General features: G+C 55.5%; 9 protein-coding genes across 9 annotated transcripts; 3 read left to right on the top strand and 6 right to left on the bottom strand.

The window, feature by feature from the left end:
* Positions 1-4,088: 4,088 nt before the first annotated feature.
* Positions 4,089-5,259, top strand: N657DRAFT_640345 (uncharacterized protein). The gene is made up of 4 exons (XM_062791947.1): positions 4,089-4,220; positions 4,279-4,325; positions 4,376-4,413; positions 4,485-5,259. Exons 1-4 carry the CDS (start codon positions 4,145-4,147, stop codon positions 5,053-5,055), a joined length of 732 nt encoding a protein of 243 aa, XP_062653450.1. The 5' UTR covers positions 4,089-4,144; the 3' UTR covers positions 5,056-5,259.
* A 2,149-nt stretch (positions 5,260-7,408) lies between these two features.
* N657DRAFT_551452 (uncharacterized protein) lies at positions 7,409-8,062 on the bottom strand (the record flags this gene model as incomplete). The annotated part of the gene is made up of 2 exons (XM_062787905.1): positions 7,409-7,709; positions 7,848-8,062. Coding segments are annotated over 2 exons (516 nt in total), but the record flags the coding sequence as incomplete, so codon positions are not given.
* Positions 8,063-10,100: 2,038 nt separating this feature from the next.
* On the bottom strand, positions 10,101-11,032 carry N657DRAFT_90569 (uncharacterized protein). Its single transcript, XM_062797581.1, has 2 exons — positions 10,742-11,032; positions 10,101-10,686 (listed from the first exon to the last, which is right to left on the bottom strand). The coding sequence occupies exons 1-2, from the start codon at positions 10,861-10,863 to the stop codon at positions 10,236-10,238; spliced, it is 573 nt and encodes a 190-aa protein (XP_062653448.1). The 5' UTR covers positions 10,864-11,032; the 3' UTR covers positions 10,101-10,235.
* Positions 10,692-11,481, bottom strand: N657DRAFT_90401 (uncharacterized protein). Its single transcript, XM_062797580.1, has one exon. The coding sequence runs from the start codon at positions 11,389-11,391 to the stop codon at positions 10,885-10,887; it is 507 nt and encodes a 168-aa protein (XP_062653447.1). The 5' UTR covers positions 11,392-11,481; the 3' UTR covers positions 10,692-10,884.
* A 598-nt stretch (positions 11,482-12,079) lies between these two features.
* Positions 12,080-14,270, top strand: N657DRAFT_653002 (Zip-domain-containing protein; the record flags this gene model as incomplete). Its single annotated transcript, XM_062794356.1, has 8 exons — positions 12,080-12,270; positions 12,328-12,417; positions 12,471-12,614; positions 12,669-12,773; positions 12,825-12,944; positions 12,992-13,223; positions 13,275-13,530; positions 13,594-14,270. The coding sequence occupies 8 exons, from the start codon at positions 12,080-12,082 to the stop codon at positions 14,268-14,270; spliced, it is 1,815 nt and encodes a 604-aa protein (XP_062653446.1).
* Positions 14,271-15,737: 1,467 nt separating this feature from the next.
* Positions 15,738-17,342, bottom strand: N657DRAFT_677261 (glycoside hydrolase family 18 protein; the record flags this gene model as incomplete). Its single annotated transcript, XM_062795974.1, has 4 exons — positions 15,738-16,164; positions 16,244-16,325; positions 16,783-16,998; positions 17,078-17,342. The coding sequence occupies 4 exons, from the start codon at positions 17,340-17,342 to the stop codon at positions 15,738-15,740; spliced, it is 990 nt and encodes a 329-aa protein (XP_062653445.1).
* Positions 17,343-17,465: 123 nt separating this feature from the next.
* N657DRAFT_677260 (glycoside hydrolase family 18 protein) lies at positions 17,466-19,369 on the bottom strand (the record flags this gene model as incomplete). Its single annotated transcript, XM_062795973.1, has 7 exons — positions 17,466-17,629; positions 17,694-17,890; positions 17,942-18,111; positions 18,207-18,378; positions 18,509-18,569; positions 18,638-18,752; positions 18,812-19,369. The coding sequence occupies 7 exons, from the start codon at positions 19,367-19,369 to the stop codon at positions 17,466-17,468; spliced, it is 1,437 nt and encodes a 478-aa protein (XP_062653444.1).
* Positions 19,370-20,385: 1,016 nt separating this feature from the next.
* Positions 20,386-22,527, top strand: N657DRAFT_564033 (uncharacterized protein; the record flags this gene model as incomplete). Its single annotated transcript, XM_062788254.1, has 6 exons — positions 20,386-20,531; positions 20,641-21,193; positions 21,266-21,378; positions 21,445-21,954; positions 22,032-22,144; positions 22,235-22,527. 6 exons carry the CDS (start codon positions 20,386-20,388, stop codon positions 22,525-22,527), a joined length of 1,728 nt encoding a protein of 575 aa, XP_062653443.1.
* Positions 22,528-22,710: 183 nt separating this feature from the next.
* On the bottom strand, positions 22,711-22,968 carry N657DRAFT_538289 (uncharacterized protein; the record flags this gene model as incomplete). The annotated part of the gene is made up of 1 exon (XM_062787801.1): positions 22,711-22,968. A coding segment is annotated over one exon (258 nt), but the record flags the coding sequence as incomplete, so codon positions are not given.
* Positions 22,969-24,370: the final 1,402 nt, after the last annotated feature.

Raw genomic sequence — 24,370 nt, 5'->3', positions numbered from 1 at the left:
GGACTACATGTACAACAAGTCACAGCATTGCGGCCCCCCCATTTTTAAAGATTCACACAAAGGATTAACTAGTTTGAAGACCCACTGAACCTCAGAGTATCAATGTCTACCTATCTGATTGATGTCTGCCTAGGTGACTAGATGGGCTGGAGGTCATCAAGTAATGAAGGGGGGGCACGCAGTCCAAGCCCCGTTTGGTGACATCTTCGCAACGTATACTATTTAGAAACTGATGTAGCTTCCGAGGCATCCACCCATACTAAGTTGTTCTTGTCTTAGGTTACAACTTGAGGCCTCCATTGACTTCTTACTTCGGCAAGCGTGGCGTGGGTCATCGCTGTGGATGTCCACGTAATGGTATTTTGAAGCCGAGCTTGAATTCACCCATGCCCTACTGTACGCACTTCACCGGCGTATAAGTCAAAACAAAACCAAAATGAGGCCGGCTAGCTGGTTTCTTATTTCTTCTCAATCGTCGACCGAAAATCCTTCCTCAGCCGTGCTTCCCTCCATCCCGCCCGAGTGCGTTGCCGCCTGCGCCCGCTGATTATTGTCCCACGCGATCAACGCCTTGTATCTTTGCAATTGGTGAGCTGTCTTAATGATGTTGATGCTCTTGGAAAACCAATGTAAGGCCCCATATGGATTCCGTCCAGGAGTTGTCATATACCTTCCTCCCGATGACAACTCAAGCTTGTCCGTCTCAGCTATCCCAGCAACGGAACGTTGGCCCATCACCCTCAACATTCCGCCGAGGTCCATAATCTCTCTCAGTTGCTGCCAGCGTTCTTCGTCTCGTTCTATTTCCCAGTCGTTTCGGTCAAGATGCAGGTCGAAGGACAACAGAGGAATGGTCCTTTGACTTTGGACGACACGTTTTCAATCCTCGTAACGTTGTTTTTCGGCCCGATTGTCAGGAATATCGGGAGGGAACACAATATCCCCTCGTTGACCTTAAGGGCCGGAATAGTGAACGAGTCTATGATGGAAATCGGTTGTCATGGTGTCCGCAAGTGTAAAGATGATACAGGTAAAGTTACGGTGTAAGCTGGCTGTTTCTAGGTAATAACTATCCGAGACGAGTTATGTGTCAGCAGCCGGAGGGGGACTGCTAACTTCTATGTCGATTCAGGGGTCCTTGATACTTGAGTGGTTTTATGTCTCCTACTGTACCTAGCATTGAGCTACGTGTTATTGCGACTACGTTGTTGGTTGGATCTGTGATCACGCGCCTCGTCTGAACTACAATGCCCCGAATGCTATGACTTGACAGTTGGTAGTTACCTGGAACGGGGAAATGCAAGCACAAGGTCAGGGGCTGGCAGGATCCAGAACGATACAGACGAGGACACTTGTGCTCAGATCAGTGGCTGGTTGTACGCCTATGACAAGGGCAGAGCACATTTGATATGTGGAGTGTTATGGGCCTAGGATAATATAGTAACAGTGGCTCTCATAGCTGTGACACTGATCTCGAATTAGCATCCATGATGGCCATGCTGCGGTCCGTCAATCACGTTATGGTACGTGCCAGCCGGCCATGGCTTCATCTGGCGCCCATCTGGCGGAGATATGTATCCTCATGCCCAACACCTGTAGCAAGAGATCATGTGGTCGCCCCCTATTATCTACAACGGTGAACAACATGACGATCGTACTTACCGTATTGGATTGTACAAGCACTACTGCTAGATACTGAGCTAGCGGCTTGCCTTCGCTTCGCAGTACGAATTTGTTCTTCAGCCCCATTCTGCTGTTGAGACCCGTGCCAGTGTCCATCTTGCTAACGAGTCGGTATTTGTTAGAGCGACATAATAATGGCTAACTTATGCAACTTTTCAACGGTCAAAATGACTACATGTACTTGGGGTACCGTCCCTCATAGACTGTAACTGGAAGTTACATGAGGAGTTTGCTTTGTTGTTTCAATTCCGAGAATCATACTCACTGGGGTCATAGTTAAGGTACCTTACCTACACCTTACCGAGGCGGAAGCATTCGTAGGGTCATTGGAAACCTCGGGAACTAATGACACTTGACCTATGAGAGAGTGAGGATTATGACGGCGATGTCCCTCATAGTCGTACTACCTAGCAGCACGCGGTGCTGGTGGGCACCGTAGATTTAAAGAGCTGGGGATGGATCGTAATCGCGCATGCGTCACCGCATTTCTCATCAAATGGGTATCATGCGAGCAGAAAGTTTCGGTAAACCTTCACCTGGATAGGCAACAGACTCTTACATGGTGACCCGAGAGGCGGGTACGACGCTTGAGCCGGGATGATCGACCGGATCAACGTTGGAACCCATGTCTAAGGGCCAGAAGTAAATGCCCCTATGTCCGGCGACATTCATCATGACACGTCCGTCGTGTCACCGCCCATGGAAGACAGTCACAAGCTTGTCCGTTCAAAGGAGAAGACAACCAGCTCCAGTTGGACTTTGCTGTCCCTGGTCTCTAGGTACCTTACTGAACGTCTTGTCTTCCTCCTTAGTCAGTAGGCCAGCAGCCTGGTTATCGACCTCCTCATCCACCCAGTGGCGCTTAGGCCCATCCAGCCATGATCCAGCTCCTTGAGATAACCCCACCATAGGCCAGTCTTCATATCCGTTCGCTGGGGCCGTCTAGTTTCATAGCCCATCGTGATTCCATCCATGTCTTTCTCAGTCTGCACTGCTTAGCGACGGCGTCTGGCGCTTGATGCGCGAACGATGATGAGCGAGTGAACGTCTCCTCAGTCCACTCGAGGACTGGATCGCCCTCACGCTCCATACCCTCTGTTTTCTCTTGCCGAGCTCGAACAACACCCGTCAAGTAATAGGATCCGCGGGCGTCCTCCGCGAACCAGATGTTGTCGAAACAAAAGTCTAAGACTGTCCGTCCGTTTTCCTCGTGAGACCTGGCGTCCACGCGCTTTGTGCCCTTGGGATCTTGGTCTGTGAGTTGATAAATGTTCCTCTGAGGTTCCTCTGCTGGCCGGTTCAGTAGCAGTGGACATTGACGTAGAAGCGGTCCATGTTATGCCGTGTCGCTGGACGTAGTCGTCGGGGTCGTAGAGACTGTACATTTGAGGTACGTGACGAACCTTTGCCGATTGAGTAGATCTAGGTGACTCAGGCCACCAAACGGTCTTGAGACGCTTGGGGATGTGCACGTTCGCTATGGTTCCTCAGGGATTAAATTTGCCCCTGAGTTGACGGCACTGTTGGTGGGCGGTATGAAATACTGTTCGTGCTCTCTTGCGGCGTCCGTTTCAAATGTGGAAGCAGGGTCTGCTCTGCCAATGCCGTGTTAGAGTACCGAGGTAGTAAAGTAAGGGCTGACTCGCGCCTCTATATACGAAGGTAGGGTGGTCCGCAGAGGTGTTTCGACAGGACTTGTTTGATCCCATGTTAGGGTACTTGGCTGAGACCCAACCTTGCACACGATCAGCTACCATTGTTCGCAAGTGCATCAGTAGCATTCTAACTGTTACCACTCACGTATGCACAAAGATGCTGCAGCTGGCATGAGCGATTTCCCTCTCAGTCCCAAGCGCTGTTTTGTAAGCAACCCAGAAATCCTGGAGGTAGAGCGACGAATACTAGAAATTCAGGGTCTGGAGTCTGAAGGTTCAAAGAATGCATAAAGAAGAGTCCACTCAAAGAACTGATGTGCAGCCTGCAACCAAGTAATGGAAGCCATTATGATGCACTCGGTCCCTTCAGCCCCGGGTCAACAATAAGGTAAACAATAGCATGTACCTGTTACTGTCACGAGGCGCTCCGCTGTTATTTCGACGGCGCTTTGAGCATGTGTTTTCGAGTCGGAGTGATCACAGCAGGTGCATGTGTGTGCTCTGCCTCGCCGTTGATATCCGAGGGTATTTGGTCCCCGCATCGGTCAATTTGTCTTGCATAAGTTAGGTATCAGTTTCGCTTTCCAATAAGTTTCGATTGGCTATATGATTGTGCCGGGTTGCTGAAGCTCCATCACGTAGAGTTCCACTACAGGTCCACTACAACGTCAAGCAAAGGGCGTCTGACAAACAGCAGATATTTCAACCCTTCTACATCCCTCGTCGCTGAGTCGTCGTCCTTACCCATCACTCATCATCCGCCACCAATGACCAACACCGCATCTCAACAGTAAAGCCCCATCATCATGTCGGAGCAGATTGTTTTGTTCGACCTGGCCAGCAAGGAGCCACGCAGCTGCTGGTCGCTCAACCCCTGGAAGAGTGAGTTGGCAGTGTTGCCCGTCACCGGCTTATTACAGCAATCCATTAACACCATCAGCCCGGATGCTTCTCAACTATAAAGGCCTCGATTACCGCACTGAATGGGTGAGTCCGTCAATCCCACCCATCCCCTGATATCTGCTAACCGCTTCCAGGTGGAATACCCCGACATTCAACCCACCCTCTCCCCTCAGTTCGTCCCCTCTCTCCCTGTAACCCCATTCCCAAACCCAAAATTCCCCCTAACCAGACACGTGCACCCAGCCTCCCCCCAAACGGCATTGACGTCCCCTACACAATCCCCACCATCCGCCTCCCATCGGGCACCTACGTAACCGACTCGCGCAAGATCGCCGCCGCCCTCGAGGAGGCCCACCCGTCACCGCCCATCCACCTCGACTCCCCCACGCTCGCCAAGCTCGAGGACCTCATGCGCCGCATCATGGTTGCCCTCCAGCCCGTCTACATTCCGCTCGTGCCCAAGAGACTGCTCAACGAGGCCAGCCTGCCGCACTGGCACAGCACGCGGCCCCGGTGGGTCGGCACGTCGTCAATTGACGAGTATGAGCGGATGAATCCTGCTTCGGAGGCCTGGGATCGGGCGGAGAATTTTCTGAAGGAGGTTACGGGTTTGTTGAAGGCGCAAGCTGACGGGCCGTGCTTTTTGGGGAGAGAGGTGAGCTATGCGGATTTTGTGTGGGCTGGGTTTTTGATCTTTTTGAGAAGGATGGGGGAGGATGTGTTGGAGGAGGGGTTGAGGAGGAGTGGGGATAAGGAGGTGCATGAGGCGCTGTTGAAGGGGCTGGAGCCGTGGACGAAGCGGTGTGATTATTGACGGGGGCATTTAGTAGGATCTATCGGAATGACAAGGTGGAATTGGTACCTGGATTGTTACTCTCAAGCTGTATAGTATGAAGTGGAAGCCATGACAACCCCAAGAGTTATGAGAGGACCAGCCCCTGCCGAAAGGCTCGCCACCACGCGCCATACCTGCTGGTCCTCCCTCCACGGCCTGGTCTTGTGGATGTGCCTCTCGTCCCATCCTCCAACCCGTCCATATTGCTCCCATGAACGCTGGCGATACTGTTGGCGTCAAAACCGCCCAGCGTATTGTTTGGCCCTAAGAAATCATCGATAAGGGCCCGAAGCTCCCTCAGTGCGGCCTGCTCCCTTTCCTCGTATCTATCTCGGCTTACACCGTCATCCAGGATTGGCCATGCTCCAAGGTACGGCGTGAGATGGTCGTCCTCATGTAGTTCTGTCTCTCCCCTGCTCACCAAAGTAAGAGTGCCTTGTGTCTCATGGATGGAGTTTGAGTATATGCTACTGCTGGCGTCCCACTGCGGGAGACTAACAGCTCGCGGCTGCGGTACTCGCAGGGGAGAAGGTGCCCGTGCCTCGGCAGTGTACCGCGGCGGCGGAGAGCAGGATCGTGACCGTGTAACCGCTTGGGTGCCATAGCCATCGATGCGGCCTTGACAGCTTCGCCCCCTCCTGCTAGCGGTGTATGCCGATCGGTGGAGGCCCGGAGCTGGACAAGGAGCTGGCTCCCGTGTGTAGCCTGGCAGTTCGGCCAGGGCAGGTTCTGTGCTCTCTTGGACAGCCAAATGTGTCGCTGGTGATGGTGGGAACAGACAAGGGTTGTAAAAGTTGAAGACGTCGATATCATCAATGTCGTCGAGTGCGAGCCCTGGTCGGCGTGGCGGCGGCTTAAGGGGCAGACTCAGGTACGACGGTCTGTAGTAAGAGATAGGCTGCTCCATGCGTTGCGGATGGCTAGCGGTCAGAACGGGGTGCCGGGAAGGTCTTTCTGGAATCACAAGCGGCGGAAGAAGCGCTGGCCGCATTCGAAACTCAGACTGGGAGGGGCCGTGCCATGTCTGTCTCTGGCGAGATGCCGGGGGGTACAGAGGGAGTTGAGGATCTCTATTTGGTCCCCAGTGGGTGTGGCATTCTTGGGTAGAGCGTGTCATCAGGGCATGTGGAACGGAGTTCAAATTTCGACAGCAGGAGAGGCAACATCGACGAAGCGGACAAATTTGGGTCGGCGATCTTCAGGAGCTTATGTTGACTTTGTCGTAAGCATACAAGCTGTCCCAGCAGCTCCACACCTCCACTGCTTCAAAGATCTGTTTTCTCTCCCGAGCAGAGCACAACGGAGCCCCTGGCTTATCGACCTGGCCGCCGTCCAAGATCTTCTCGAAAAAATCACAACATTTTTCAAACAATGAAGTGTGGGTCTTGGCGTTCCAATCGCGGCTTGGTCTAGCTTCAACTTGGGTTGGCGTCAACGGACAATTATAGATTCGGGAGAGAAAAACGCCGATCTGACCCATCATCATGAGCATCGGCGCTACGCCAGCCCTAACCCTGCCACTTCTCCGTTGTGTTCGCTGGGAAGATACCGGAGAGCGATGAGAGGGGAAAATGGCGTCGCCGGGCCTTTGAGCTCTTCATAGTTTGGTAGATGATGCTGGCAGGACAAGGGTAGCACGTTGATTGTTCAGTGATTCGGAAGGCCAACAAGAGAGTTATGGAGCTGCTTACTCTGTGGCGGACAGGGTCTGTGAATGTGCTGCTATTTGCAGCAATGAACCAAACACAATTAGCAAGCCGTCGTGCACATCTACCCCCAACCCGTCAACAACAACCCCCCTCGCGGCCACCATGTCCTCATGCAACGCTTCCAGTTGGTTTTATACGACGACGAACGCGACAAATCCTGCCGCTGCCTTATCGAGGTATAGCACCGGCCTCGGCCAGTTTCCAAGCCGAATGACGACAGAACGAATGGATATCAAACCTGCTTACGCTCCGTTTACCCCAACCCCAAACGCCTTTTTATGCATGATACCGATCTCAACAGCTGAGAAGACGCTAATGATTCCCTCTCCTTCCAGGCGACGGGAACAAGACAGAAAATATGGCAAGAGGCAAACCCGCCTCCACCGTCCACGACCCAAGTACCCACAGAGAGTCCGAGATCAGGCGCCAAATCACCACCATATATCCCCCCTCTGCATCGCGCCAGGGACCGAAAACGCGACCGGCATTCTGGCCCCATGGACCCCATTAACCCCATTAACCCCATCCACAACACCATTCCCCCACATAGCGGGACTCCCCATCCGACTCCTCACACTCCCTGGTGACGTAGGCGGCGGCGGCGGCGTAGTCACGGTCACCAGCCGGCGCAACTCCTCAAGCCGCTTGAGCAGATGCGTCCTATTCCACAGCCGTCGCACATGCAACTGCTTGGCAGCAGCAGGGCCTCCTACATCACTATCATCGTCGCCACCGTAGAGATGGTTGTGCCGGGGCGATGATGGTGGTGACGACTTGAAATTGGAACGCCGCGTCGACGGCGGGAGCACTATCGGCTCAAACAGCAGCATCGTCTCGGCCCATCGCGACGCATACCGCTCGTGCGCGTCGACAAAGGTAAAGGTCACGCTGTCTTCGTCGTCGGGGAGGCGGCATGTGATGAACCTTTTCCACCGTTACAAACAAATCTCCCTGTCAGCGTTCACCCATTTGTGGCCGGGTGGGTGGGTGTGTGTGTGTGCGTGTGTGTGTGTGTGTGTGTGTGTGTGTGTGTGTGTGTGTGTGTGTGGGCAGGAGGCTTACCAGGTGATGAAGTAGGGCAGGGACAAGCTGACCTCCCTGGTGGCGGTGTGAAGCTGCGGAGCGCGCGTGTACCCCGGGACGGGCTGGCACTGCGGGGGTTGCAGGTCCTGGGCGCGGAGGTAAGCCGCGTAGGCCGCGGCCACGGCGCGGTCTGAGAAGGCCAGCCGGATGCGGTTGTCGGTGACGGAAACGTCGATGGAGAGGAGGTTGGGCATCTTTAAAATCGCGAGTGTGAGTTATTTTGCTATCTGCTCTTTCGGGTTCCTTTGAGGACTGGACTGCGGTGAGAGGTGAGCGGTTTGACCAAGCCTGTGGCGCTCAAGTTGATCCGAAGGTGAGTCTGCGCCTTCGAGGAAAACACCAAAGCTCTGCCTGCCTGCCACTTGTATCTCCTTTTAGGAGGACTGCGGGCGGCAGCTGGCTCAAGTGAGGCCGCGTCGAGTCATCATGGCCTGAATCTGTTGGCACGTTGACGTCGTGGACATGGCGGTTTGCTGGTCTGTCAGCTGAGCCAATGGCGCGCCTCCAGTTGTTCCGCTCCTTTTATCGTCTGCATAACGATTCCGCTTCGTGGCGCTCATGCAGCCAGTGAAGAGCATCCGCTATGCTGCTCTTGGCCTCTGGCCAGCGCAGCGCCTGACCGCCGACCACACATGGCTTCCACCTACCCTCCTTGAAACGAGGCATCGCCGGTTGGCGGTTGCGAACTTTCAGTTCGGTACAAATGGACCGGCTCGCCCGCAGCTTTTCAGTCTTGCTATCGGGTACTGTGATTGTAGCTGAGCGCAGAATGCGGTTCGAACAGACTTGTGACTCGATTAGACGCGAGAGTCGCACATTGACGGCCGGCAGCAGCTCAGGTTCGGGGTTGCACCTGGAGCCACCCTGGTAACATCTCAAATGTCGCCTGCCATGGAAGCACGGCGAAGTTCAGGCGACGCCCGAAGTTCTTACCTCGCTCTGCCCAATGCATCGACTTGGTGCGCAATATCGTGTTCAGTATCCCACGGCGTTTGGTTTCCGCCCTCAGGTTTAGAGAAAAGATTTTTAAATTGAGGTTTGACCGGAAATCGTAGGCCCGGAATGGTGCCCGACCCGGCCGAGATACGCAAAGAAAGCGGAGCTGAAACCTCGAGTCGACGTCGCCGCGGCTGCAGAGACTTGAGGACCCCGTGCACTTCGTCCCGCGAGTGTCTCGACCTCTCTCCGCCACTCCGACTTTCCCAAAGCGAGTTTCACTATTCCCGGTTCCGGGCTCTTGTACCAACCATTCCGTCGCCAGAACCTTTGATCGCGGCCCGGATGTGCCAACGCCGGCGTCGCCAGGAAAGGGCCGGCCTCAGCGATCATCGGATGTGACCTTGGAGTTGGACCAATCGCCTATCGCTGCATTCCATTTCCAAGCCACAGGTGTCGAGACGGGCGGGCGATTTCGGAGCGCCACATTGCGAGATGAACGCGGGGAATAGTTCAGCTCTACTCGACAACAAGGTAGGGAAGTGTAAGCCAAATATGTAGGTCTCCGTTGAGTGAATCTCATTGTATGTGTAATTCGTATCCCTGATTAACCGCTAGGGCAAGAAGCCTTTGACAACATGGCTGGCAAATATGAGCCTCCGGTTCAGCATGGAAATCCGAGTGGATGATTGGTTAGCGAAGGCTGGGGAAAAAGCAGGAGTCTGACGCGATAATTTTAGCTTGCCAAGCGCTGCAAGCCAACTTCAGAAGGTGGGATGAACTTGACCTGCGAGTTTGCCGGCCGTCAAGGTTCTCAGTCCCGCCTACAGTTCAACCCTTGTTTAGTGAATTGTTAGCTTGGTTGTCCCGACAGTGTTCTTATCACCATTTCAAAATCATTCCGTTCAATAGTAAGAGGAAAAGCTATGGATAGAGAAGAGCTCTCGATCATTTTCTGACAAGATTGTTTTTGTTACGCAAAAATGCGCCTTTTTGGCGCTGAGATCAATTTTTGGGAGGGCCCTGGTCGGCAAAGTACGCTTCAACCAGGGTAGCACTGTATTCTCACGCATTGCAATGACAAACGGGGGCATAATGTTAGCTTCAGTTGCTCTTGAAAACCCGACTGGGCTGAAGGGATCTGGCTGTCTCGGAGCAACCACCACAAGGTGAGGCGTTTTCAGCGAATGGATCGCCTGTGAACTCGGACGAAGGTTTTGACTCATCAACGATTGATTGCTGATTAGATTATGGCCGGAGTATGCCCAGTCAAAAACGGTATGTTGTACATTACATGATTATGTTTGATACAATCTTAGCTTAGCCCTGCCCTGCCGTGCTTCGTTGCCGCATTATCACGCACACGGCTCAAGCGAGAGTCGATTGAAAACAATTCCCTTGAGCCGAGGTCGATAACCGGAAACGGCGACGCTAGATAACCATGGCAGCAATGCCAGCAATGCCAGCAAAGCCGAGCCCGGCCACCTCGTAGTGAGCAGCACCGGCAGTGCTTGGGGACGGCGACGCCGGGGTGGTGGCGGAGGTTCTGCTGGGAGCCGTCGTGATAGTGGTGTTGGTAGCGGTCGACAGCGTGGAGTCGGCGACGGTGGAAGAGGTGATTGACGCAGCAGAAGAGACGTCGGCGGAACTGGTGGAGAGAGCGGTGATAGGACCCTCGCAGTGCCAGTGGTCGCCGTGGGGCTCGCAGCCATAAGACTCGGTGGGCGACGGCGCCAGAGCGCCGGTGCCGGCCTCATCAGTGTGATCCTCGTGGTCGTCGTGGTCGTCATGGGCCGCCGAAGTGATGGTGGTAGTGCTAACGGCGGGGACGGTAGTCGCGGCCGCCGGAGGAGCAGACGTCTCGCGAGGACCCTCGCAGTGCCTAAGACAGGACTTAGTATCACTGCATTATGTACACGTGAGATGCAGGAACACACCAGTGATCGCCATGAGGCTCACAGCCGTACGACTCAGTCGGGGACGGGCCGGGGTCCTCGGCCTGAGCCACGGCGACGGAGACGAGTCCCAAGAGGACGGCGGCGTATGCAGTAAACTTCATTTTGATCTCAAACGAGTGCTGTTACGGGTAGACGGGATTGACTGGGAATGAGTGGGAAGACGTGGAGTGCGGTGACTGGTGAGCCCTCTCGGCGGATGGTGCGGACTGGCTTGATATACATGGGCTGTCGAGCCGGTCAAGCACCGGCCACGGCACGGCTCGTAATGAAACCTGCAACGCACTGCAGGAATAGGTTCGAATGAGCTCAGTCTCTGCCGGAAAGGTGGCAATCGCCAAGAGTCCAAGACACGGTTGGCGTGGTTGCACTGCTCTGCGTGAGTGGCCCTTTTGGGTGGAGTATTGGCAGCCTGCGTGGGATGCCACATTCCGTGGTTTTCCATGACGAAAAAGATCCAGTGTCCCTTGATGGCAGCTCCCTCGAGGCGTAGGTTGTGTTGGTATCGGATCTGGATCCTTCCAGCTCTGCTGTTGGACCGCATGTGTGATGCACCAGGAAAAGTGAAGGAGCATGGCGCTGGAGGCGGGGCTGAGGTCTTGGCTCTCCGTCACAGCTATCAAGGTTCTCATGAGCCTTGGCCGTCAAGGTGCGCACTCGAAGATTACGGGCAGCCTTGGCGGCGGCCGGCGTCCAATTAGACGTCAGCTAATCCATTCTTGTCGAGTCCACCAGCCCGCAACTCGGCAACCGCCTCTCCATTTTGCGTTCTTCGGATCGATTCCGTTTATCCCTCCAGGTCCGCAGCGCGTGGGATGGGCTGTAGTGCCGAATTTTTGCATGGCGATGCCTCTCTCTCCGGTTTTCCATTCCACTTTTCCCTCGTCTTGCCGTTCTGCTGTGCTCCTCGCAACGACCTCCCTCGTCTCCCACTTGAAAAAGGCATTAAAATCAAGATTGCTACATACGGGATACCAGGTAGTGGACAAAACAACTACAGCCGAAGTACCTCACCTCTCCCAAGGACCAAGCCACGAATCGACCCGGTACCCGCTAGGTCAGCTCGATTGGCTTCCAGTTGTCACGGAACGCTGGCATCTGTGTGACGCCCATCGTATGGCCCCCCGGACCAGTCCACTCGCGAGAAAATCATAAGCGAAGTCGCTTCTGTCAAATCTTGCCAGTCCCGGACATCCCCCGTTTCTCGTCACCTTCGTCGGGGCAGGAGTTGATCCCTCGCCCGAAACACTCCGTGCATCGCCTGCCGCCCTCTTGCCGACTCTGGGGCTGGCCAAGCTTGCCTCCTCCTGATCTCTCACGATGGTTCGGTTGTCTTCTGCTCTCAGGAAGTCTGCCCTCTGCGGGCTCCTCGCCGCCTCCTGCGGCCAAGCCATCTCTCCGGCGCCTCGGACGCTTCGCCAACGTGCGCCGCACGTGGTTACCGCTGTTTCGGAACCTAGTCCAACCACCATCACTGTTGTGTCTGAGTGCCATCTTCACGGGACGGTGCAGTATGTCGTGGCATCCCGCTGAACGAAGCTCGCATCTAACGCTCTTTGCCCTTCTAGATACTGCCAGGCAGGGACAACCGAGTTCAGCGTATCGGGCACCGCCACCGCTTCATCCTACACCGACTGCCACAAGCATGGAGCCGACACGCAAGTCAATCCCGACAACCTCTTTACTCTTTTTCTACTAACCCTGCCATCAGATACTGTATGGCGCCAACGGGCGAAGTGCAAATCATTGCCGTTCAGGCCTCTTCCGGGACCGTCACATCAACCCCTACTCAGATTCCTGACGTCTCCTCGACCATTACCGCCGTATCCGAATGCCACCTCCATGGCTCCGCCCTGTGAGTGTCGCTGCCAGCTTGTTTGCCCATCTTTTGATGCTGACAGTTGTCAAGCTACTGTATGGCTGGCACGGCCGAGTACGAGGTACACACGACCGTGACCGCAACCCAAGACATCCCAGCCGCCTTCACAGCGTGCCACAGCCATGGATCAGAGACGTATGTGTTACCGACTGCGTCGCTGACAGACCACTATTGACTTGTTGTTAGGTTCTGTGTCGCGCCTAACGGGGAGGACGTAGAGATCCACGCAGCCGGAGAGGAGGAGGAGGAGACTACCGACGAGCACGCCTCTGCCGGCCTGAACTGCCACTTCCACGCCGGTGTAGAGTAAGTCAAGTGCCTTCGAGTAACCCGTGTGATGCTGACGGCAACAGGCACTGTACTGGCAGCTCCGAGAGCGAGTCCAGCCAAGTGAGCTGCGCCCGCATCGAGAGAGACTACAACGTCCGTCTCCGCATCGGCCTCCTGTTCGTCATGCTGGCGACCAGCGCAATCGGCGTCTTTACCCCGATCCTCGTGGCCTCCTTCATCTCTCCCAAACACGCCGTGTTTACCGTCCTGAGGCAGTTCGGCACGGGCGTCATCATTTCGACTGCCTTCGTCCATGTGCGTGCCCGTCCGGAAACTGTACTCTGACCGTTGGCTAACCGTTTCTAGCTCTTTACGCACGCCGGCCTCATGTTCCAAAATGAGTGTCTTGGTGAGCTCGCGTACGAGTCCACGGCCGCCGCCATCCTCATGGCCGGCCTGTTCCTGTCGTTCCTCGTCGAGTACGCCGGCAACCGCTTTATCCAGTGGCACGAATCCAAGGCCCGATCCGACAGCGTCGAGTCGGCCGGGCACGCGCCCGCCGCCAAGACGGACATGGTGAACATTGGTGTCCTCGAAGCCGGCGTCATCTTCCATTCTCTGCGTAAGAAACTCCGTCGGTCCAAAGTAGTCAATAAAAACCCGAGCTAACCCCTTTCCGTGTCAGTCATCGGCCTCACTCTCGTCGTGGCTGGCGACGCCTTCTTCCTGACCCTCTTCGCCGTCATCGTCTTCCATCAAATGTTCGAAGGCCTGGCCCTAGGCACCCGCATCGCCGCTCTTGGCCGGCCCTGCCCGACCTCAACCTCCCCAACCGCCGGCCACGGCGGCCACAACCACGTCCACGGCCACGAGCACTACCACGACCATACCGCCGACGCAAACCCCCCCGGCGCCGCTGCCACTACTGAGCCCAAATTTAACCCTTCTTCAGTAACTGACGAGTCTAACAGCACGCACACCCTTACCCCTACTACCAACGCCGCCGCCGCCGCCTCGCACGATGCTAGCAGTGGTGGTGGTGGTAGTGGTGGTGGTGTGTCGATGCGCCAGAAGGTATTCCTCGCCGCGGCCTTTGCCGTCGTCACGCCGCTGGGGATGGGCATCGGGATCGGGGTGCTGCACAACTTCAACGGCAACGACCCGGCCACTGTCATCGCGATCGGCACGCTCGACGCGCTGTCGGCGGGTATTCTGGTGTGGGTGGGCGTGGTCGAGATGTGGGCGCACGACTGGATGCTGGGCGGCGAGATGACGAGGGCGAGTCCCGTGAGGACGGCGGTGGGGATGGTTGCGCTTTTGGTGGGCATGGCGTTGATGAGTTTGTTGGGGAAGTGGGCTTGATTAGTTTGATCATGGGACCTCGATTATGGATATATGTATGGTTCAATGTGGAGTCGGGTTAGAGGAGGAAAAGGTTGGGTTTTGGTCATGTGTCGCGGTGGCTTCTTGATTAGTGTCTATGTCGGCATCATCTGGCGTTGGGGACCTCTTATGTGACGATACCAGCTTGGTGTGAATAGGACTTCGTCTCATTCCTGAGCTAACTGGAACATGCGAAGGTTTTCAAGGAATCTGTGCAGTTCTCACCCGCTTTCAATGAGTGGAGGGGCATGATGCGGTGCAAGGCTTGCCTTAACGTGGGAAGGGGTGAGACGAGAAGAGAAAAAGCGGAAAAGAAGGGGCGGAGGCGAGTTCCCTTTTAGCTGATATAGGTTCCAGACACGAATGGAATTGACTTTGTTGGCAGAGTACAGGAAGTCGCGAGGCGAACTGACCTCTCGGCCGCTGCCATAATCAAGCCTCTTCGAGCGGCCGATATCACTCGTGAGTCCTAATGCGGGTAGCCGAGATCAACTAGTACCATATTTCGTGGTCAACTGAGGGAATCCAATTGCTTGCTTGAACGGAACAGTCTGCCTGGGCGGGATGCCCTGTCTATATATGTACAGAAGCGGTCTTACCGAGTTTCTTGCCACCAAAGCTTGTAAAATATGCACCCATTTCAGCGCGGGTCAAGCGGTGTATGCCTGCTTGGCGTGCGACTGTCGAGGAACACCATGACCTGAGGTCTCAAGGTGCTGGGACGCCCAGGGACGTCAAACACGGCTGCTTCATAGTGGAAGCTGGAGCATTGTAATGCCGCTCACACAATTACGCAGCTACCACGATACAGTTAATGCTCATGTAATGAATCCAATCGAAATGCTTGCAATGAACCTGAGCTAAGGTGTGAAGACAAGAGGAAAAATGGGCGACGGCCCGGCGATGTACAAAAATCCTACCTCAGGGGTCAGAAGAAATGATGTATCTAACAAGAGAAAAAGTCGCCCCTGTGATCATCACCAGGCACGACCCAATTCCGACGGGCTTCATCGACATGGCAGACGGGTATTTTGACCATGCCAAGGTCCAGCACCTTGTCCGTGTCCGAGTCATCATCAAAGAAGTTGCTGAACCCGAGACTGTTAGGGTCGAACTGATATTCATTCTGCTTGTTGTTCTTCGTCCAGGTCCTCAGCGAGCTGTTATGTCTGGTTGTCAGCCGTGAACCATGATCAAGGGGTTGCCAAGAACGACGGGACGGGGAAGTGTTGGTTTCCGTTCTCTCCGAGAAAGAAAACTGGGCAGAAAGAATTGAAAGGGTGTGTGAGGGGAGGGTGTCAAGGAAGAGTTCTTACGCAGTCATGATGTCCTGGTAGGTGAGTCCAAAGTCTTGCAGGTTGTCGAGGCCGGGCGGTGTTCTCCAGAGACAAGACCAGCAGGTTGGAGACTGCGCGCCAGACGGGTAGTCGCAGCACCGCTCTCAACCTATCGCACTAGCATCAGGTACTGCTTGTTGTCGAAGCACAGCTCGACCTTCTCGGCGTCCGCGGAGTGGATGTTCTCGGGGCGGTAGTCGCTGAAGTCGCCGCAAGCCCGGCCTGTGTCGAGAATGGCGACGTTGGCATCCTTGTTGTGCCGCCACGCCTCGGGGATGATGTACATGAACAGCGCATGTTTGGCCAGTTCCTTCATCTCATCAACCCCCATGAGCCTTGGGCTCTCCTCGCCCGGAGGAACGCCGCCGGGAATGAACGCGCCGTTGGCCATGAAGTCGGAGAGCAGCCCGTTTCCTTCAGGCTCGCCGGCGAATACCTTGGCAGCGAACCCGGTCACCATCTTCTCCCAACCGGCCATGATAACGTTCAACGCGATTTTCAGATTGGCGGCTTTGCTGAGCTCGTCCTCGACATTGCTAGTTTGTTATGAGTACCCGTCAGCTGGAGAGTATCCTCCAATGTAACCTCTCGAGAGGCCTGGTGATGTGGGCTCACCCCGTGTTCTTATCCTTGCCAGTAGCAACGATACCCAGAGCTGCGGATTCTGCAGCCTTTTCCAATAGCGAATTCCGGAACACTAAGTGCGAGATCTTTACGTTAGCTCATTTGGATGAGACGGACAGCTGAACGAGGGTCGGGAAGGGTAAAAAGAAAGAGAGAAATCAGGTAAGGAGAGCATTAAACCACTGTCAGGGCTGGAATCATAACACGCTTACGATGTCCAAATAGCGGGGCGCCCAAATCGCCGTGAGCTTAGAACCAAGTAAACTTGAGAGAACTGACAATCGTCTGAGCTGTTGTCCATACCGCTCCAAGGATATTCCACCCCAGTTGCCTTTGAAATGTATCGTCGTCTTCCTTCATGAACCGATCCTTGATAGTTTCGACGAGATCCGCCACATCTGACCGAGCGCCTCGGATGGCATCGTAATAGTTGACAAATGCCTTGGTTGATGTCGTTAAGTGTCAGTTCCCTGTGACAGTCATGCGCTAACCCCGAGGTGACAGCACATACCTGCTCGAGCTTCACAAACGATTTGCAATGAACATGCCCGCGGGCCCTGTTCCGTTTGGGGCATCGACGTCGTCCTTGTCAAGGCAGGTATCCTGCCGGTCCAGGCAGTTGTTCCCAACGAGCAATGTCCTGCAGTGCACGTCCTCACTTCCGTGGAAAAAGACGCCGATGATCCACGACGAGAAGCTGCCCGTGCTCAGCAACGACGTGGGCCCGCTTGCGGAGGCCGTCTGGTCTAGATTGGTCTGCCTGGATGGCGATGAACTCTTCGATCTCGGCATTTGCGATGTTCCCTCTAGTTCCGGTGCATGGACCTGGCAAGGCATTCGAGACACTCGCCGTGCCGGTGTACTCGCACATTTCGCCCTTGCAGTTGGGGTCTTTCATCTTGAACGCGCGGCCGTAACTGGTCACTCCGACAATCACCTTGTTCGCCGGCATTCCAGCTTTGGTAATCATGACCTGAGCGTTGTAGATCTCGGTCATGTTGACGTGGGATTGCAGACACATGCCGTTCGGGCAGCCGTCCTGCGACCATTTGGAGCCGGCGTCCCATTGTCCAAGGAGGTCGTACGTCATGTAGACAATGTAATCGACGAGATTTCCGATGTCCTTTGATGGGAAAGGCCCTCAGGTACCAATAGCTGGCCGGTGCCGCAATCGAGAGAGACTTTCCGGTAGGCAGCGCAGCTCTCAGCAGCTTCAGGAAGGCCAAGTAGTTGGGCCCATCGATGGGATCCACCGGCGGGATGTCGGGCATGTCGGGGCTCCAGGGTATTCCCAGTCAATATCGGCACCGTCCAGGCCGTGTTCCTTGACGAAGTTGGCAATGTTGTTCACAAGCGTGCCACGGTTGGCAGCATTGACTAAAAGCCACACCGTTAGTACAGAATGCCCGTGTAAAGAAAGCTGTGGAGGCTTTGTACGAACCGCCAGTACGGAAGACATGGAAGGTGGTCGGGCTTGTCGACGCCGTCCAGCCGCCGAAGGCCACAATACGCTTGGCCCTCTTCAGAGCCTTGAACTTGTTGAACTGGGCCTGGACCTTGCTGACGTCCACCTGGAAGTTGTCTGTGATGTCGGCAAAGGCAAAGTGGACATGGGTGAACTTGGACTTGTCGATTGAGCTGGCGTCCATCCACAAGCAGGGACGGTCGGGGTTTCAGGCCTCGAAATACCCAATCTTGCGGAACTGTGCTGGCGGTGCATCGTTGTTGACAATGTTCATACCGCAGTTGCTGACGCATGTCCCCGTGCCGGGGGTTCCAGCTCCCGTAATCTCACAGAACTCCTTGGTGGTGCCGCACTGTCCCCAGATATTGCAGCATGTGTTCAGCGGGCGGTTTGACTGGGATGTGTGTCAGGAATGTGAGTTTAGACCATTGGTAATTCTCAAGGAGGTCGTAACCACGCACCAGTTCCAGGCTTCTGGGGCCCGCACACGGCGTTGGCGATGGGCGCGGGCATGGGAGGAGTTCCTGAGCTGAGGCAGATCTTGGCATCCGGCCACAACTTATCGCAGCCGGCCCAGGCCCAGGTCTTCTTCTTGTTGAATGTATCCAGCTCTCCCGGATACATTCCGTTATTCGCCTCGATGATGCCGCATGTCACCCTTCTGGACGGTGTAGGTGGCGCAAGATCCGTCCGCGTTGTTCTTCGGTTATCTGTCTTTCAGGGTGCCAGAGGAGCAGCAGATCCACTGTTTCTCTCTCAATGTTGCGCAGAAATCGGTGGCCGGGTTATACCTGGTGAGGAGGCTGGGAGTGATACCACACTTTTGGTAGAGTGCTGCGCATGAGTCGCCAGCTGGGCGTTACGACGTTAGCGACGTCAATTCACCGGCGCGAACACAACTGATAATGATCACAACTCACCCGCAACCTGTATATCGGAACAGGTACCATCTGCGTTGGGCTGAGGCAGAGGAGGAAGCTTGCCCTCCATGCAGCAGACCATTGCGCCGGGTTCAAGTTTGGAGCAATCAATATGCTGGCAACGGATCCGGATATCAGCCATGTTCATTGCGGACGTTAAGGGATAAGACTTACGGGGTTGTAGTCCTGGAACTTGCTGAGCGAGATGGTGCAGCGCTTGTCGGCGATGGTGGCGCAGGTGTTGCCCTCGACGACGGTCTTGATGTTGGTGCACTCCGGCAGCGGGACGGCTCCGGCATTGCAGCAGAAGATCTGGCCGACCTTGAGATTCGAGCAGTCGAGCTGCGGATTGTACGACTTGAAGGTTGCGAGGGAGACGGTGCAACGCTTGTCGGCAATGGATTCGCATGTGTTGCCTTCCACGACCGTCTTGGAGTTGGTGCAGTCGGGATCCCGGGGAACGGTGCCTTCATTGCAGCAGAAGTTCTGGCCGACACGAAGATTCGAACAGTCGAGTTGCGGATTGTACGACTTGAGGGTTGCCAAGCTGATGGTGCAGCGCTCTTCGGCAATGATTTCGCATGTGTTCCCGGCGATGACCTGCTTGGCGTTGGTGCAATATGTCCGCGGTTGAAGCTGCGGCGGCAGGGCCACGCTTCGGCCGGATACGCCAGAAGCAAGAAGAAGGGCGGCGAAGGCGGTCCCCAAAAGGGAAACTGTGCATCGGACCATGGTGTTCTGGCCTGGGGCGGGCTCTACCGGCGGCAGAGCTCAAGACACCAAGGACTCAGGCACGAGGAAGAAAGGAGAGGAATGCAGGCAACGACTGACACCATGGAGGTCTGGCAAAGTAGGTCCGGATGACCATGGCCATTATATGGGGCAGTGGGCGAGCTGGCCGCATTGCGATTCCTCGGGGCTGGATTCTGCTGGGTCCTCAGGAATTTTCTGTGAGTGACAACGACAAGCCCAGCCCTGGTGTAGGAAAGCGTCCTGGAAGCTGAACTCTGAGGCTATCTGCAAGACGGGACGTTGGTTTGCATTGTTTATCCTGGTGGTGAGGATGCCGTCAGCGCTAGACCACCGCACCCAGTGCGGGATGGGTCTGGGCTCAGGGGGAAACCCATCTCGAGTTCTCGACTAGCAAGCGACTAAGCGACTCTTCTCAGCTTGCGAACTGCAGGCTTGGCCATTATGCGGCAAGCAGAAAGGCCATTGGTCAATTAGCGCGATGTGGGGAGAGGTCACCCACTTCCCTAGCGTACCTGCTTGCTTGGCGTGGAGATGTCGTGCGGATGATGAAGTTGCGGCAAGCGCAGGAGCACGACGACAAGTGATGGGAGTGTTTCCTTTCCCCCTGATAACCGGACCGGACCGACCAGCGCCGAGCTGAAAAGTGGCAAAGAGCGGCAAGCTATGCATTATCCCCAAAACGGAAATCGCTCAGCTCCAATCATGTCTTGACGAACCCAACTTGGCGCAAGCTTGGCAGAAACGCCAAGTGACGCGAGGCTCAACCGCTATGGAGTATGGTGGGATCGACGACTGCGATGCATTTTCATCTTCAAGTCGCAACAACACGTGAACCGTGACCGCCGCTTTCCCTCGAGGGGGTGGTTTCGCTCTAAGTGCTGTCATCATTTCCCCCTGGAAAAAAAGTACTTTCACACCTTGTGTTGTCTGGCTTTGGCACTCCTCCTATCATCCCACCTTCGACTGGAACTCGTGCGAAAACTGATCGAGTAAAAATGCCCGTTTTTGTGAGCTATGATGGCCCAAAGCTGGGCAAGAAGCAGAAGCAGGTTGTCAGATCACAGGTCATGATTCTGGTCCGCGACCAGCAGAAGAAGGCCAAACAGGCTAATAAACCCGCTCTTGAAGAACCACCTCGCCCGTAAGTAACTGTACTCGCCCACGGCCTGTACCCTCGGATTGGGTTTGGCTCGGATTCAGCATTGTCCTATTTGGGAAAATGCTCTCTAACCTGACCGTCCGCCTCGCAGCTTAGCTCCGGCCCCAGACAAGAACGGGGGCGGCAGAGCCCTACCCGAGGATGAGGGCGATGCAACATTGGCCGCACCGCAGGCAGCCAGCGGGAGCTCCCGGTCTCGCCAACCGGCGGCGGCGGCCAACAGCCGCCGCAGCAACCGCGACAAGATTCTTGCTCGACGGGACCAGCAATGGCTGAACATAAACGTGTGGGACCTCCGCGGTGCACCCCCCAAGTCCACCCACATGACGGGCATCGACGCCCGCACTTTCCAGGAATACCTCTGCCGATGCGGGTCATACACGTCCTATCTTGACGAGGGGTTCGCCCTCGTCGGGTTCCGCCAACCGAGCTATTTCCGCCCGGACCTGTCCAAGGCAGCCTGCATTTACATTGGCTGGCTATGGACGGCGGGCGTGCTCGACGCGTCTCGCGGGACCCAAGAGATCGCCTACCCATACTTTGAGTATCAGGCCGTGAGGGAGTTGCAGAAGTTCATCGATGGCGCCGGCGGGAGGCAGCTGCACGAGGTCGTGTATCCCGTGGTCATTCTGGCCATGTTTGAGGTCAGTGAATAATTACCTTTCCATTATCGCTGTGAGACGGATCCCGGCTGACGCTCGTCATAAACCTTATAGCTGTTCCGTTTCAGTCCCCGCGCTATCACCCATCTCGCTGCCGTTGAGAATTTCATCAAAACCCGCGGTGGCCTGCAGCAGATGCCGGATGTTATGCAGCACATCGTTATCATGTAACGTGCCTCCGACTTGATGTCCTCCCTCGCCAGCGTCTAACCTCGTCGTGATTATTCAAACAGGGCCGACACCCTTCAGTGCCTCACTCTCGGTACGCCCCTAGCATTCAGTCTACTCGGCCCCGCCCCGATCATGCGCCTGATGACGGCCGACGGCTTCGTGGAGGGCGACGAACTCCGTTCTTGCCCCCTGCTTCTCTGCGACAAAGAGGACTTTTCTCTCGCCGCCCAGTACGTCGATCCAGCGATCCACGTCCAGCTAGTTGCCGTTCTTCGGGCTGCAAACGATTCATTCCGGCAGTTCTTCCTTCCCTCGGCCATGCAAAACACATGTGGAAATGATGGTCGAATTGTGGACGCCCTAGCAGACAGCCCAACTGCCGGGAATAACGTACCTCGTCTCCTTCTGGACACCTGCGCGTTCGCTGCGAGAATCATGCGCAGGACGCTGTCAGGATACTTGGATGGGTTTGAAGACCCGGAAAATACATCGGATCTTCTGGCGATTTATCATAACACCCGGTTTATGGGCTTGAAGGCGTGGGCGGGGTTGCCGTACGTTTACGTTTGGGTGTAAGTTCTCTCTCTTGTCCCCTTTACCATTCCAGTCCATGTGTTTTGGGCCTGTAAGCTTAAATGATCGTCCGCAGGATTCTCATCGGATTTGCTGCCTCGCCCGATAGAAATATGAAGCATCATTTCGTTGCTGAGGTTGTTCGCTGCGCGTTCAGCTACGGGTGCTACCAGATGGAAGTCTTTCAAGGTGCGTCCTTTCCTTCAGTTCTCCTCTTTCTCTACCTACAACTACTGAGATACCTGCGACGTGAGAGGGTAGCTGACTTCGATGTACCAGCTGTGATTGGAAACTTCCTTCATCTCCGTGACGCCCTCGCAGCTCGCAAAATGGCTCTTGCGAGAAGTCATTCTAACTCCCCGTTCTCCACCATCTCTCAGGACCTCTCTTACTCTTCGGTCATCGCGCAGGGCGAGATTCCGATACGGACTCCCGCCCTTCTTGACGAGTACAATAACTCCCACGAGGTCGCCAGCCAGTTCTGTCCCTCCTGGACGGCAGGTGAGCAGGCGTTCTGGGAAGCAGGAGGGACGACGGAGTCAGAAGACAGCAGTCCCTCTGGCTCTGACTGATTGTCACATCACGGGCATCTGCCGGAAGAAAGAAGGCAGGGTTGGTTTACAAGCCGTCAAGCACATGCGAGCTTGGCGGGTTGAGTGGGCGTCTTTCTCTCCCAGCAATATTCCGCTGTCGATTTGTATGCATCAAATCTGGTATCAACATAGACAAATCTCCTTCCATGAAAACTCCGGCCATTCAACAGCCTCTCCCAGCATCACTCCATGGACATAGCAATTTCCGATCAAAGTCACACAGCCATCTGCATTACCGCCATGCTCCTCTCGCAACACCAACGGAACATGTCCGCCGGCAAGAACACACACCGCATCCCCCACCCGAGCCGACAGCGGCCCGGCCCCGATATACCCCCTCTTCTTAACAAATAGCCGCCTGCCCAACATGATCCGGGCCATGGCCCGCGCAAACTCGCTCTTATCCGCCATCAACCGCGGCAGAATCGCCCCGTCGGGATCCCGTCCTCGCCACAGAGCTGCACCAGCGAGGCGTCGCCGTCCGCGCCGTGCGCAATCCGCCGGTCCAGCTCCCCTTTCATGCGCACCAGCGTCTTCAGGATCTGGTAGTACGCCCCGTACCCGACCGGCGCCGGGCACTTGTGGTCGAAAACGTCGCGGTCGCCGATGAGGGTTCGCCAGAGGGCTTCGATTGCGGAAGAGCATATACTTGTACCGGACGGGTAGTTGTCAGCAGGCAGCGGCTCGATCAGGGCCGCATGTCTCCACCTCTCCATCTCTCCATCTCTCGGAGCACGCTCTCGCCGGACCCTTGGCAGTGTGTAACCGAGAACATCACACAGTATTTCGTCAACCTGCCTACGCCTACCGGGAACGTTCTCTCTGCCATCGGCTCGTACGGCGAGGAAGTGGTCAAAGAATGTAGAGCCACGGCGACCGGCCATGACTATGTCTTATGCACCGTGTCGAACCCGCAAGATTGGTGCGGCTTCACCACTGCCGCACCGCCGGATATCCTTTCCAGCTACTCGACCTACGTCTCCGAGGTGGTGTCTTATTGGACTTCCAAGAGCTCTACCATCTCCATTCTTTCGACCAGCTGTCCCGTTACCTGGAGAAATATTTACCCGCACGAGCGCGAGTGGCTCAAAATTGCCACGGCCCATGCAAACTGCTATCTTGAGGCGCATTCCCAAACCCAGAGCGACACTACGGCGCCGACTGCCACGACCGGCGAGGCCAGTGCGTCGACAACGGCAACAGCGCGAACGACCACAACAACAACGACCAGTGAGGCTAGTGTTTCTCGCCACGGTCATACTTTGGAAGCCCTTGCCTTGATGAGCACGGGACTTGTGGCATTCGCCAATGTGGCATGATACGGTACCTTCACGTTCTCACCTTGGACTCGGGACTAATACGTGTGACATGGCCCAAAAAGGCAAGCAAATGTACCTTAGATACCCAGCCTAGAAAAGCCAGCTCCTGGGGGACTGTTGTAGATAGTACACATCGGTAGCTGTTGGAAACTGGATGTATAAGGTAACGTTACCGAGTAAACACATTTCGATACAGTAGACACGCGAGACCGATCGCCAACCTCTCAACGCCCAATTTCCCTTGCTATATCAAGTATCTTAACTGAACATGAGGACGATTGAGGTCCAGTCCCTTGGCACCTTGAATTCCGCCATGGAAGCCCATCAGAAAGCACCCCCCAAAAGAAGTCGAACTGCGGTTACAGCTCTTTTTGGCGGACTCGGGAGGTGGTACAAGCCACTCGGGAGGCAAAAAGAGCCGAGAGACTGGCGAAAGAAGCACGCACAGACTATTACCGGGAGGAGCTCAAAGAGAGACTGAAGGAGCGCGCCAGAATAATCCA

This window comes from Parathielavia appendiculata (genome assembly GCF_033297405.1).
Source record: "Parathielavia appendiculata strain CBS 731.68 unplaced genomic scaffold N657scaffold_1, whole genome shotgun sequence".
Classification (NCBI taxonomy): domain Eukaryota; kingdom Fungi; phylum Ascomycota; class Sordariomycetes; order Sordariales; family Chaetomiaceae; genus Parathielavia; species Parathielavia appendiculata.
The sequence above is the reverse complement of the archived record's forward strand: the minus strand, read 5'-3'. Positions and strand labels throughout refer to the sequence as shown.